Raw genomic sequence first — 13,393 nt, 5'->3', positions numbered from 1 at the left:
AATAGGGCAGCAGAGGAAGAGAAAAAAGTAATAATCACAGAATTGTTTAGGTTGGAAAAGACCTTTAAGATCATCAAGTCCAACCGTAAACCTAACACTGCCAAGACCACCACTAAACCATGTCCCTAAGCACCTCATCCAAACGTCTTTTAAATACCTCCAGGGATGGCGACTCAACCACTTCCCTGGGCAGCCTGTTCCAATGCTTGATAATAATGATGATAAAAGAATGTACAAAACAAGTGTGCAATTACTCACCACCCACTGACCAATGCCCAGCCCATTCCTGCTACCTGGCCAACTCCCCCAGTTTCTATGCTGAGCATGACGCCATATGGTATGGAATAGCCCTTTGGCCAGTTGGGGTCAGCTGTCCTGGCTGTGCCCCCTCCCAGCTTCTTGTGCGCCTGGCAGAGCACGGGAAGCTGAAAAGTCCTCGACCGGTGTAAGCACTACTTAGCAACAACTCAACCATCAGTGTGTTATCAACATTATTCTCATCCTAAATCCAAAACACAGCAGTATACCAGCTACTAGGAAGAAAATTAACTCTATCCCAGCTGAATCCAGGACAGTTACACATCAAAAAAATTGTGTTGAAAAAATTAAATGCAGTAAGTCTTTTTACCAGTATGTCAAATAGATGAACTATTCAAGTAGTAATGTTCTGCATAAACTTAAAACTTTTAATTTATAAAAAAGCTTTTTAAATTGCCTAGAGGACAGTTATATTTCAAAAACTGTATTATGTTATCCATAATTTAGACTTTTTTTTTATGAGAACCTTTTGCAAGAAAACTTTCATGTCTAAACTACTGCTGCGTACAGTAGTAGGCACTATGCACTACATTTGTGTCTGTATATTAATCTCATGTAAAAATGTAGAAAACTTACTATATATAGCATTTTTAGCAGTGTTTCATCTAAGAAAGTAGGTTTTGGCAAACTTTTCTGAAAATGTAAAGTACTGTTCGTTTGACAGATTTGGCTGTAAATTATTCTAGTTCTGAAGAGTTGATAAGAAAAAAAAGATTGCATAAATAGGTATTAAAAGATTACAGAAAGTTCATGGATTTTGACATTATAATTTAAAATTAAGGATTTTTTTTTCTTAATAGTGAACCGCAAGCTATGTGCTACATCGAAACATCTAACTTAGATGGTGAGACAAACTTAAAAATTCGACAGGTAGGAATTTCATTTTTGAGAATATAGCTAATATTCTTTTAGTCTATTACTGCTTATAAAAACATATTTTATGACATGAATGGCCATTTTAGAAGACTGTGAAATTTTAATGGTTTGAATAAAAAGCTGTGGGTTATTGACAGCAAGTTTTTTTTCAATTAATTAAGCAGAAGGAATGAATGGTTACTCGTAAGCCATGCCTTGCACTTTGTTTTAGGGTCTTTCTTTGGGGAAATAAGTGGAAAGATTTGTAGTTTGGGTATTGGTTTTGTTTTTAGAAGATAGATGAGGGAGAAGCCCTGCAGAAAGAAGCTGATAGTGCCAGTATTGTCCTTGAGGGGCAGGTAGGGAATGCAGTTTTTGGCTGAGTGTGCTGTCTCTTCAGGGAAGTTCTTGCTGAGTTATATGGTTGGTTATGACCCTGTCTTCGTCATGATGTTTTAAGATACCAAGGTGACTTTTTCACTGTCTGTAGCATCCAGCAGTGTGACAGCAAAGTGTAGCAGTCCCATTTGGTTCCCATAGGGATACTGGTTTTCTGGGTTTGCACTATCAGATTTATAATACATAAATTTATATATTGGAAAGTGATTTTTAATGTCGTGACAAACTAATTTTGTTTACAGGGCTTGCCACTAACATCAGACATAAAGGACATAGAAAGCTTGATGAGACTTTCAGGCAGAATTGAGTGTGAGAGCCCAAACCGACATCTCTATGACTTTGTTGGAAACATCAGACTGGATGGGCATGGGTATGTAAATCCAAGGAAGATCATCTTCGTAGATTCAATTTAACAGTAGATAGCTATATGTTGTTAAACTACTCAAAACATGAATAGTAAAGTCTTTATTCTGTTAAGACTAGAAAGGTAAAAATCTTTTCTGACATTATTTATTAGACTTTATTCTTTAAAAAAACTTGAGAGGTAAAACCATACTTCTAATGTCTACAACTTGAGTTTTTATGCTGGTTGACCTTCATAAAGCAATAGCTATTAAAAGTAGAAGGGAGTGCTAATCAAATTCTAATAGTTCTGGAATATGTACCTAGTAACACACTTCTTAAGCATCTTATTCCTTGCCTGTTAAGTTTCTGTTATAGAAGCTGAATAGAAGTAGTTTCTTCTCTGGTTTTTTTTATTGTTGTTTTTTGTTTGTCTAAGTCTGGAGTGGAACTGAGTCCATCACTATATATCTCGAATCCTTCTAATTTGGTAGCTGAAAGACATTTAATACCTTAGCTCACTGAAAGTATGTTTCTGTAAAAATAGACAGCCTCAGTGCAGTTACAACATACATGCTTGTAAAGCTGCTTCAGAAATTCTTAAAATACTTAAGTGCTTACCAAATATTGATATTTGGAGTTTTCTATGGGTTCGAACCAAATGTGATGTATTAGGAGTATAAAATTCATTACTAGATCCAGAATTGTGAGTCCTTCATTCCCAAAGATTTACAGGATTTCTTTTTTATTTGGTAGGCATTTATTTCTCCATATACAATATTATTCATGTTTGTGGTTTTAGACTGATATATATATATATATATATAGCACAAACTAATTATTAAATACCTTTTTTTTTTTTATATTCCATTTTTTATTTACTGATTTCTTACAGATGCATTCCAGGAGTTTTCAGTCGCAAGAGTATGGATCTATTATAATTCCACTGTACTTGTCGTTAAGAAGAGAAAAACATTTACCTGTAATTCTTCTCTGAAGGTAATAGTTATAATAGATCCACACATTCATCCTTACTCCCTGGCTAGAGAGAAAAAACATACTTTTCTTTTTAATCTAATTATTTAATTTTAAAATTTGATTTAAAGAAGAAACATTGTGCTGATGGCTATTATGCCTCAAGAATGTGTAGGAGCATGCCATCTGCTGGTCAAGCAATTCATCATTTGAGAAATTCAGTTTTGGAATATTTTGAATATAGTTCCTGTGCCGTAGGATAGTTCCAAAAGTGTGGCTCTAATATAATATTTACCTTCAGTGAAAAAGAATTGCAGGTAAGTAACTCTTTTTGGATCCTGACCTTATTTCCAACCTGGAAAATCAGGGATGAGTTTCTTTCTGCCCATATTAGAGGTAGCACAGCTTCATCTAACTGGTATTTATTTATCCAGATCTTTAACACCTTCCTACCAGATTATGTAGATCCAGCAGTTGTGATTTCCACTTTATCCACTATCATCTTAACATTTTTGCAAAAGCAATAGAGGATACTGAAAATGTATCTCCCTCTTCTTTCTTCTTTCCCTTTAGATAACTCATTGGAGTGCCATAAATATTGTATCTGGTTGACCTTTTCAGTCTTTTCATTTTCCCTTCATGGGAGAGCAACTCAAAAAAACAAAGGTTCTCTTTTTTCTTTTGGGTACTCAGTGTTCAAGGAGGTAGAAATCCACTACAGTTATTTTGCCTTTTGGCTATATCTGTGGACTAAAAGAGGCCAAAAAAGTTTTCGTGGTATCCTCAGCTTTTGAGTGAGTTAACCCTTATCTCCAAAGTGTGCAGCTCTTTGTTGTGCTCATGAATATACAGAAGCATGTCACTTGGTTTTAGTCAATGAAGACAATTAGCTAGGGAAAGGAGAAAAGTTCTTTAGCCTGGATAAATTTGAAATTATGATTAAAGAATGTCTCAGAGAAAAAGGGTGAGCAGGTTAAAAACAAGGGCAGATATTGGTTATCCAGACCTAAAGTAAATGTTTTCCTGAAGACATTCTTAAGAAAATTTGGATAAGAGTGAAGTATGTTTGTTAAGAAAAACATTTTAGTATGTACACTTTCAAATGTGCCTTAGAAATTACTAGCTCTTAATATACCCTTGACAGCCCTGGCAGGAAAGTATGCTGAAAGGGTACTTCCCTATTGAGAACACCCCTTACTGAATACAAACCTAAATATGTTGCTGAGGAGTCATTAGTTAGGTAGCATACAAGAAGAATCAGATGAGTTGGAGCAGTTTTGAGAAGCCCGAGCCTGGGAAATAGAGACTTGAGAGCTCTGTCAAGTTATCGCATCGTCACCTGATTAGAGAGTGGGGTAAGATCACAATGTTGAGGATCAGTAGCATGACACTTTCCAGAACTGGGCTTTCTGTGCCCCGGTTGTTTTGCTGTCTGTTTTCATCTCCTTGGGCTGTGTACCAGTTCTGCTGGAGACAACGCCCACTGGCTGCAATCCCAGTTCTCTTCTGATTGTCTTTCCAGTAACAGACCCTTGAGGATAAATTCCTGTCCCAAGTTGGAGAAGGGTATCCATTTGAGAGCCGGTGTCCTGATGGAAAAAAGAATCAATGGATCCTGCAATAAAAAGGACTTTACTGCATATTCTTCACGGTTTTTAAGAAGGGAAAACAAAGAGGAAGATCAGGAAGTGGCAGGAAGAGTCTTAGAACTCACCTGACTCTTCAAGGAGTACAAGAATTAAGAGTGGAAGGTTTTGACTTCTGCCTTCCTAGACTCTTTTTTATTAGTGGAAGGGACAGAAAGTCTTTTGGCATTCCAGAGAAGGTCCGTAGTTGAAAAGGTTTCTAATTTATCTGTGGAGGACTTGCATATAACCAGAGAAAGTTATTTTTCTTTCATCTTCTGAGACATTCTTGTTAGTGTTAATAGACTAAAAATATCTAATTATTCTTGGAATTACATCTAATCCATTCCTTAACTGAAATGTCTATGTATTGTGCTGATGGATGGTCCAAAAGTCTTAGAATTATTCTGATCAAGGAATGCAAATAAATAAATATGAGTGCAGAAACAATCTTTGATGGCAAAATGATCTTACCATCTGGCTTCATGGTTCCTGTGTAATTCAAACCCCAGTGGTTCCTTTCATACTTGAAAGGACATTTATTCCTGTAATTTGCCATGATAGGAACACATCTCAAATACAAGAACAGCACAGTTCAGATTTAGAAAGCAAGTAAATATCAGTATGTTTTCTATTTCAGTTTTCTTTTTCAATTCCTTCTTTTGATGAAGTGCCTGCACCTGGAAATTATTTTCCATGGCAATATCATTCAGCATTTCAGTTGCTGAAACATACTTAGTTCGTGGGGAGAATGATTCCTTAAACCGTCAGTATGCTCCATGCTGGTTTTCTAGAAGTGGACTAAGTTGTAGTGGGGTGGTGTTTGTTAGTTTTTTGGTTTTTATGAAAAAGCACTCAAATATTTTTCCAGATTAATTTTTTTTTTCTAGTTTCTGCAAGAACTGATTCCAAAAACCTGTCTGAATTGAAGACAGTTAAATGTTTCCAACATCTTTTGAGGTTTTGTTGCTCGTTTACTCAGTGCAGTTCTAAAGGAATAACACAAGTAAATTTACCTGGTTTTTGCAATTTAAAGAAGGGGCAGGAAATATTGTTGTGAATTTTAAATAGCTAATCACATTCATAAAGGATATTTATTTCACTGGAAGAGTGGATTGAGAGTTCAGAAAATTATTTCATTTGAAAATTGCTTTGGAACATCGATTTTTTAAGAGTAGTTGAGTTTCCGCATGCACTTAGGAAAAAGCTTTGTAATCATAAATCACAGGAAAATTAGCTTTTGTTAGTTTTGGTATGCTTGCTTAGTAGTACCATATCTTTAGTGTCCATAGTTAAAATTAAGTGGTAAGTAATATTTTTGCAAACTTAAATTTTTGGACTTGCTTTTAACTGTCAAGTTTTCTGTCTGTCAACACTCCCAAAAAGAAAACTATGAAAATTAGGTTCCTAGTATATTTACAATAATCATCTAAATTTTGAGAAATTAGTTCTAACAACTGCTAGTTACATTTATTCATTGACGTTGATTGTTTTCATGCTAAAATGTAAAACTCCTTCCTTCTAGTACTGTTCCATTGGGATCTGATCAGATTCTTCTACGAGGAGCTCAGTTAAGAAATACTCAGTGGGTTCATGGGATAGTTGTCTATACGGGACATGACACAAAACTTATGCAGGTTTGTCACTTGGATTTTCTCTAAATTATCTGTTTTGTTACCTTATTATGCCATTACACAGCACAGAAAATCCTTTCAGAAAACATGTCTAGGTTCAATATAGTAGTTAAAATGTCAGTAATAGAGCATCTTTCTTATGAAGTAAAACCAATAAAAATAAAGCAATTTCTTGTTATTATTAGTCACTTAGCCACAGAGTAGTTTTTTTCACTAGTAAGCATATTCGTTGATTCTATTTTGTAACTTGTGTTTTTGAAACTATTTTATTAGCAAGTTGGATCATTATAGTTTGCCTGTTCATCTTTTTTTATTTTTGACTGCTCCTAAAACTGTCCTCTTGTGGAGCTTTCTTTCAAGTACAAAGGTAAGCATTCTTGTCAGAAAACAAAGTGAAACTTTATTTGCAAAATGAGGAGGGAAGAGAACCATTCTCAGACTATGAAATTACTTTTCCTAGCACTGTTTGAAATATCAAAATTGAGATGCATTTGTTGAGAAAAAAGAATGCTTTCAGATTGGTCATGCATGTCTGTTATTGCTTTTCTGATTTGTAAAAAGTTTGAGTGTTTGTATTAGCAGTTGTCTTCTATAGCACTGATAAGGTGTATGCACATTCATTTTTAATGTATGCTGTTGCTGTTACGAGTGTTCTGTGTGATTGTTTTAAGCTGCTTGTGACACAAATTGAAAGCTCTAATTCATGGATTTATAAGCTGCCTTTTTTTTTTTTCCTTTCAAATGAAACAGTTATGCCATTTATGATGATGATGTATTTGGGAGAATATTTGGAAAAGGATGCAGTAACATGTAATTTGAAAAGCGAGAACTGCGTGTACCTCTTCTAATATTTAGTAGCCACTGTTGTTTTTTGTCTTTTGCAGAATTCAACAAGTCCACCTCTTAAAATGTCTAATGTGGAACGAATTACGAATATTCAGATTTTGATTCTGTTCTGCATCCTTATTGCCATGTCTTTGATCTGCTCTATTGGTTCAGCTATATGGAATCGAAGGCATACTGGAAGAGACTGGTATCTTGATCTAAATTGTAAGATGTAAAATAATAATATTTTAGTGTTCAGTTGCCTTTCATATTTGGAAAGGAGGATGATTACCATCCTTTACACAGTGTGTTTTTTATCAGTCTTTCTTTATTGGTTGTTGACTAAAGTCATTAGGCTAGGTATATCACAGCAAGTATAAAATTTACCTTACTGTGCCATCTGAGCTCTTGCTAAATTCAGGAAGGGGAGCTTTGTTGTTTGCCTCTACATCTCTGCAGCTCGGCAAGGTCTGTATCAGCATTCCACTGGCATAAACAGCCAGCTTCCTAGCCATCAGACTAAAGCCATTTTCAGCTATTACCGATGGATTACATTTAAAGCCGCAGTGACTTTTCTGTATTTTTAAACTCTGTCATCCCAGAAAATGATGCTGTGGCTTTATAATTTTTACTATACAGGGATCTAACTAATTATTGGCTGCCAACATCAGATCTTAGCAGACTGCTTTGCATCCACCGTGAGTACAGCTGCCCAGTATAATATGTTACATGAGATCATTTGTGCCTGTTCTACCTTCTTTAGGAGCAATGTGATATTATGTGGGCCTTCATGGCAGCATGCAACATATTGACATAATTTGACCCTCAGTGAGGGAACTAGATTTAAAGGAAGTTTCCATAAATATACTTTGTGGTCAATTATTCCTGTTTTCAGAATTTCTTATCGTGGGCCTAGAGCCTTCTTTACTTAGGCAGTAGAACCAGAACTAGGCATTCTGCTCCTGAAACAACAGAGTCTTGAACACAAAGCTGCTGAATGTAGTCATCAAAGTAGGGATTATGGCATGGTTTGGTCAGTTTTAAAAGAAAAATCTTGGAATTCTGATTTGAAGGCACTCTCTTAAAGTTTCTGTTGAACAAAACAGTTGTCTGCATTTATGATGAACTTCTGTTTATTGAGAACCTTGGTTCTCTTCTTTTTGATGCTGAGGAAGAAACTTTTTTTTTTTTAAAGGAAGAAACTTAACTTTCAGATTTCCATCATGAGGTGAAAAAAAGTGAAATTGTTAATGGAATATTGACAATTTCCAGTAATATAAAAGGATGGCATTGGATGTGCTTCATCATTTGTTATTTTTCATCTGATTCTTCTTTTCAGTCCATTTTTTTTTTTTCTGGGAAACGTAAAAATTTTCAGAATATGGTGGTTAGCACAGTAGTGAAGCAGTTTGGAAGCTTTTGGTTTTATTCCTGGAAAAAAACCCATGAAATAGTGACCATTGATATTTTGTGTGTTCTTCCAGTGATTATCCTTGTCAGTTTATTTTCTGATATATGCCCCATGATTAAAAGAAATTGTGTTGGGTTTTGTAAGGTATGCACTTTAAGGCTGCATTCAGCTCATAGTTGGTCTTGTACCAGGTACTTTTAATATGTAAGAAGCAATTTATTTCCCTTTCCCCTTAGTTACTTAATTTTTATGTGGTAGTGAAACAGGTTCCCAGCAGTGCCCCGTGTTTCTAAATGCTGTTAGTATTTACTTAGAACAATCTGTTCCCTATGGTTGATTAAAAAAAAAAGTGGTAACATTAACAATAAATATCTGAATATTATTTTATTTACAGGTAGCAATAGGTATCAAACTTCATTTAATCTCAGTAGTCATTATTGAGAATATCAATGTCATGGTGAATGGTAGCTCTCTGGTCTTTTAGACTTGTACTTCATTGGAATTGGAATTGGTATTGATGAAAGTATCCAAAACCTGCTCTCTTAGAATAACAACCAGATCCACATTTCATAGGCAGTGGAAACCTGCCTGAGGCTATTTTTCTTTGAGAGATCTTTGAATACACATAAGCAGGCTACATCTTTTACCCTTTTGCTGTACTGGAGAGCAGACTGCTATTTCCCATTCGCATCCTCTCTGAGGTGCTACTACTAGAGTTACCTAAAACTTTAAAAGGAAAAGAGTTTAAAGCTGCTTGTTATATATGTTAATATTCACATTTCCAGTTCTTTCAGAACTTTCATTAAACTCTCTAATTTCATCTCTTTTTTTCATGTGGTGTGAATTTACCTTTTTCATACTATTTTGCTGGGTTGGGAGCGGGGGAATAGGAAGGTATGAGGGTGAATAGAGAAAAAATTCATTCCACTACACATTTCCCCCTTTAAAAATACAAAACTCGAAAATTTAGAGTTTAGAATTTGGTTGCTATATATAGATATTCCCAGATTATGATCTTAAAATGTAGCAAAAGAGGGAATGGCTGGTAAGTTTGCTTTTCAGAAATTGGAGAAGATGGCAAAGATCTCTAAATTTGAACTCCATTTTATAATAGAGATCCTTAACTCTTAACAAAGGTAATATTTATAGGCAAGTGATATTGTAATTAATTCTCAAGTGTCGTCTTAGACACAGAACATTTTAAAAATCAGCAGTTAATGCAATAATCTGAATGCGTTGTATATACATACTTTTAAGTATGGTCTTAAATTTTTTTATTTGCTTTGTTTTTTGGCAGATGGTGGAGCAAGCAACTTTGGATTGAATTTCTTGACTTTTATCATTCTCTTCAATAATCTTATTCCAATCAGTTTGTTGGTTACGCTTGAAGTTGTTAAATTTATCCAGGCATATTTCATAAATTGGGTAAATATTATTTTTACAATATGCATTGACTTCTAAAATCAAGTGGTTTACAAGTAAGTGAAATGATTGATTGCTTGTCTATGTATACATTTTTTTCAGACTTTTTCTTAATGTAAATACTTAAGTATGCTGTTTATCTATTATTACTGGAATCTGAGAAGATAATAATAAATGGTTTTATTTAGTGCTTTTATACCTGCACAAAGTTGCTTTTTGGAACATGTTTTTATGTGCTTTGTACTTTCTCATTATTAATATTCGGGTATCAGTTCCATCCAGAATGATCTAAAGAAAGTGTTTTGCAGTCCAGTGGAGTTTTGTCCAGTTTCATTTGTTGTTTCTAAGTGTAGCCCATGTTTTCATGGTTTTGGTATTTTGCTGATTTTACCACCACCACCATAGTTTAATGGGGGGTTTTTTGTACAAAGCCAGTGTCTGTTAGTATTATCTCTTATAAAATATATAAAGATCATTTTGGCATCCTTTAATTTTTTTTTTCTTAATGAATTAATGGGGGAAATGAAGGGTTTAGTCTGGGGTGGGGGTGAGGTATTCTTGTTAAAGCCATGTAAGTGCTTTTAATAGCATGCCTTCGATTTTTCCATTTTTTCCAAATGTAAATTAATCATACCATTCTGAACTCTTTAATCTGATCCCTTGATCAAATGTGTGAAATAGATTTGTGTGTGTGTGTGATATGACGTCATGCAGATATAGATAAAAGTGTATGTGGAGTAGCAGGTGAAGTGTATGCTTTATTTTAAAAGTTAACTCTTTTTGTGACCAGTCAACTGGTTTTGATTTCTTCATTTCTTTTGTGCTGTAGAACAAATTGTTGACAAACAAGAGAATGCAATGAAATTCTTCCTTTATGTTCTGTATGCTAAAATAAATATTCAACAAAGGCTCACCCATTTTGAGTGTGTAGATTGGCAACTGTTTATACAACAAATCCAAAAGACTGTTTTAAGATCTGTTCCTCCCCCATTTCATGTCATGAGGGATTAGTTGTCTTTATTTATCTTAATCTGGGACTCTGGACATTTATCATCTTAAACATTATCTTTGTGTGTGTGCATATCATACTGGTATAGAGAAGTTGGTCATCTGCAATCTGTTGCACTACATTGCCATACTTCACAATGTTTTAATCTTTTACTGTATTTAAAAATAAACTCTGATTCTATTTTTTTTTTACAAGTAAAAAAAAAAAAGAAACCACCACTTATAATATACTATAACCTATATTTATTGGGTACTCTTACATTTATCTTCATGTTTTTATCTCAAGGTATATTTATCTTGCTATTTGGAAATGACTGACTGTGCATACAATATAAATCTGTAAGACTGACCTCTCTGTGTTACAGTGTAGTATTTCTGCTTATTGCTAAATCAATTTTAGATGCATGGGTACAACAGTTTTTCAATAATACAGATCACTGGAAATAATAGGAGTAAAATCTCAAAGAATCATACAGATTTTTGTTTTAAAGAGGAAATCTAATTTCTTCTGGGGACTCTTGGAAGTGATCTGATTCTGTCTGTGGCTTCCCATGTTGAAATAATCATAAGTAGATAACTTATATTCATGTTCAGTCTGCTTTTCTACCCCTACCTTTTCTAGTTATGTACTAGATTTTTTGTAATCAGTTAATGGAAGACTAATTTTTTAAATATATATACTTTTTTTTTTATCTCTAGGACATAGACATGCATTATGAACCTACGGACACTGCTGCAATGGCTCGTACTTCCAATCTCAATGAAGAACTTGGACAGGTATAAAAAATTACTGGTTCTAGCTCTGTGTGTGAAATTATTAATGTGGTTTTACAATCTAAATTACTAAAATAATGAGAGAATTTATTTCAAAAAACTTATATTCTTACCTTACTCTTTTTTTGCTTATGTCTATCTTCTTAATTTTGTCAGATATTTTTAAAAACACTTTGCAATATGTGGGAGTGAAATTTTTTAAACCAGTATTAAATGAACAAACACTGCTTTATGTATTAATGTGTATGTGGTAATCACAGAAGGTTGAAATGTATCATTAAAGTTAGGATTCATTAAGAGGAATTCTGAGCATTAAGGCTGTCTGTGGCACAAAAATTTAGTCTCTGTATATACACTATGATAGTGTGCATCTTTAGTATGTCATTTTTTTTTTCCACATGCTCTGCCTTGCTCAGAAGAGACAGTGGGCATCCTCTAGGACTGACTCATGGTTGTATACATTCTCTCTTTTTTTGCCACTGAAGATTGGAAGTAGTGAATGGAATGGGGGGCTCACGGCTGAATTAAGCCCTGGAAATTTGGGCTTAATTCTTCACTTTGCTTTAGAGTTCTCTTTTAATACTATAAAATCAGTTAGTCTTTTCACAAGAGATCACTCGTCATATGGTACAGGGCATGCTTCCAGAAGCACTACACATTGTATTTGCTGTTTCAGCCAATTGTATTTGCAGTCTTGCTTTCAAAACATGCTAAACATTATGCTTTCTGTTACACTGACTGGTGATGGTAAACTGATTCTGTGGAAAAAATATTATGTGCTCATTTAATTGAACTGTATTATATGCACAAGTATACATACTCTTGCATTTCCTAACCTAGAAGTTTTCATAACTAATTCTTCAGTTTATTGCATGGGAATGTAAAAGTTGATTTTAGCTTTCCAAGAACACTAAATAGTAACGTAGTTTTAGCCATGTAGCAAATAAGTCTTAGGGACTAATACTTAAGAGATCTGCCTTTTGGGAAAACAGTAGTTGCAGGTTAACATGGTCTAACATTGGTCTACATAGAGCAGGACAGGGCTTTTGCCTACTGGGTTTAAGAAGTATATGCAGATAGCTGAAAATTTGATTCTCTTCCTGGCCTTAAAGGGGAATACAGTCTCCTCTAGTGGGGAAGAGACTCTGTTGAATCTTAGCTTTACTTCCGTCTCATTGTACACAATCTATCTGTTTTTTCTCTCTCTGCAGTTAGCTTGCTATTCGCATTCCCAGACACATTCCCTCTTTTTGACTTCGACAGTTCTTGTCTTCATTTCTTATGTTTCTCATCAAAGTCTCCTTCACCCCCAAGATCTAGCCAGAGTTCTTGGGATCTCCACTTCCACTTTTTTGACAGATTCTTAATTTGAGCAGATTTTTCTAGGGAGACCAAAGGACACTGTCCTGGTTTTGCCTGGGATAGAGTTAATTTTCTTCCTAGTAGCTGCTATAGTGCCGTGGTTTGGATTTAGTATGAGAATAATGTTGATAACACACTGATGGTTGAGTTGTTGCTAAGTAGTGCTTACACTAATCAAGGACTTTTCAGCTTCCTGTGCTCTGCCAGGTGCACAAGAAGCTGGGAGGGGGCACAGCCAAGATGGTTGATCCAAACTGCCCAAAGGGCTATTCCATCCCATATGACATCATGCTCAGTATATAAACTGGGGGGAGTTGGCCAGGGGGCAGGGATTGCTGCTTGGGGACTAGCTGGGCATCAGTCAGCAGGTGATGAGCGGTTGTATCACTTGTTTTTTTGTTTTTCCCTTGGCTTTTGTTCCTCTCTCTCTCTTTTGTTATTTT

General features: G+C 34.9%; 1 protein-coding gene across 6 annotated transcripts in view; it reads left to right on the top strand.

The window, feature by feature from the left end:
• Positions 1-13,393, top strand: part of ATP8A1 (ATPase phospholipid transporting 8A1) — a 125,152-nt gene that overhangs the window by 29,041 nt on the left and 82,718 nt on the right. For all 6 annotated transcript variants that reach the window (XM_075499996.1, XM_075500000.1, XM_075499997.1 and 3 more), the window contains 6 exons: positions 1,119-1,188; positions 1,815-1,942; positions 6,040-6,151; positions 7,033-7,198; positions 9,682-9,809; positions 11,514-11,591. In XM_075499996.1, the coding sequence (XP_075356111.1) occupies positions 1,119-1,188; positions 1,815-1,942; positions 6,040-6,151; positions 7,033-7,198; positions 9,682-9,809; positions 11,514-11,591 (682 nt within the window). The remainder of the gene's footprint in view (positions 1-1,118; positions 1,189-1,814; positions 1,943-6,039; positions 6,152-7,032; positions 7,199-9,681; positions 9,810-11,513; positions 11,592-13,393) is intronic.

This window comes from Mycteria americana, chromosome 4 (assembly GCF_035582795.1).
Source record: "Mycteria americana isolate JAX WOST 10 ecotype Jacksonville Zoo and Gardens chromosome 4, USCA_MyAme_1.0, whole genome shotgun sequence".
Taxonomy (NCBI): Eukaryota; Metazoa; Chordata; class Aves; order Ciconiiformes; family Ciconiidae; genus Mycteria; species Mycteria americana.
Note: the sequence above shows the minus strand (reverse complement) of the source record. Positions and strands in the feature narration are given on the sequence as shown.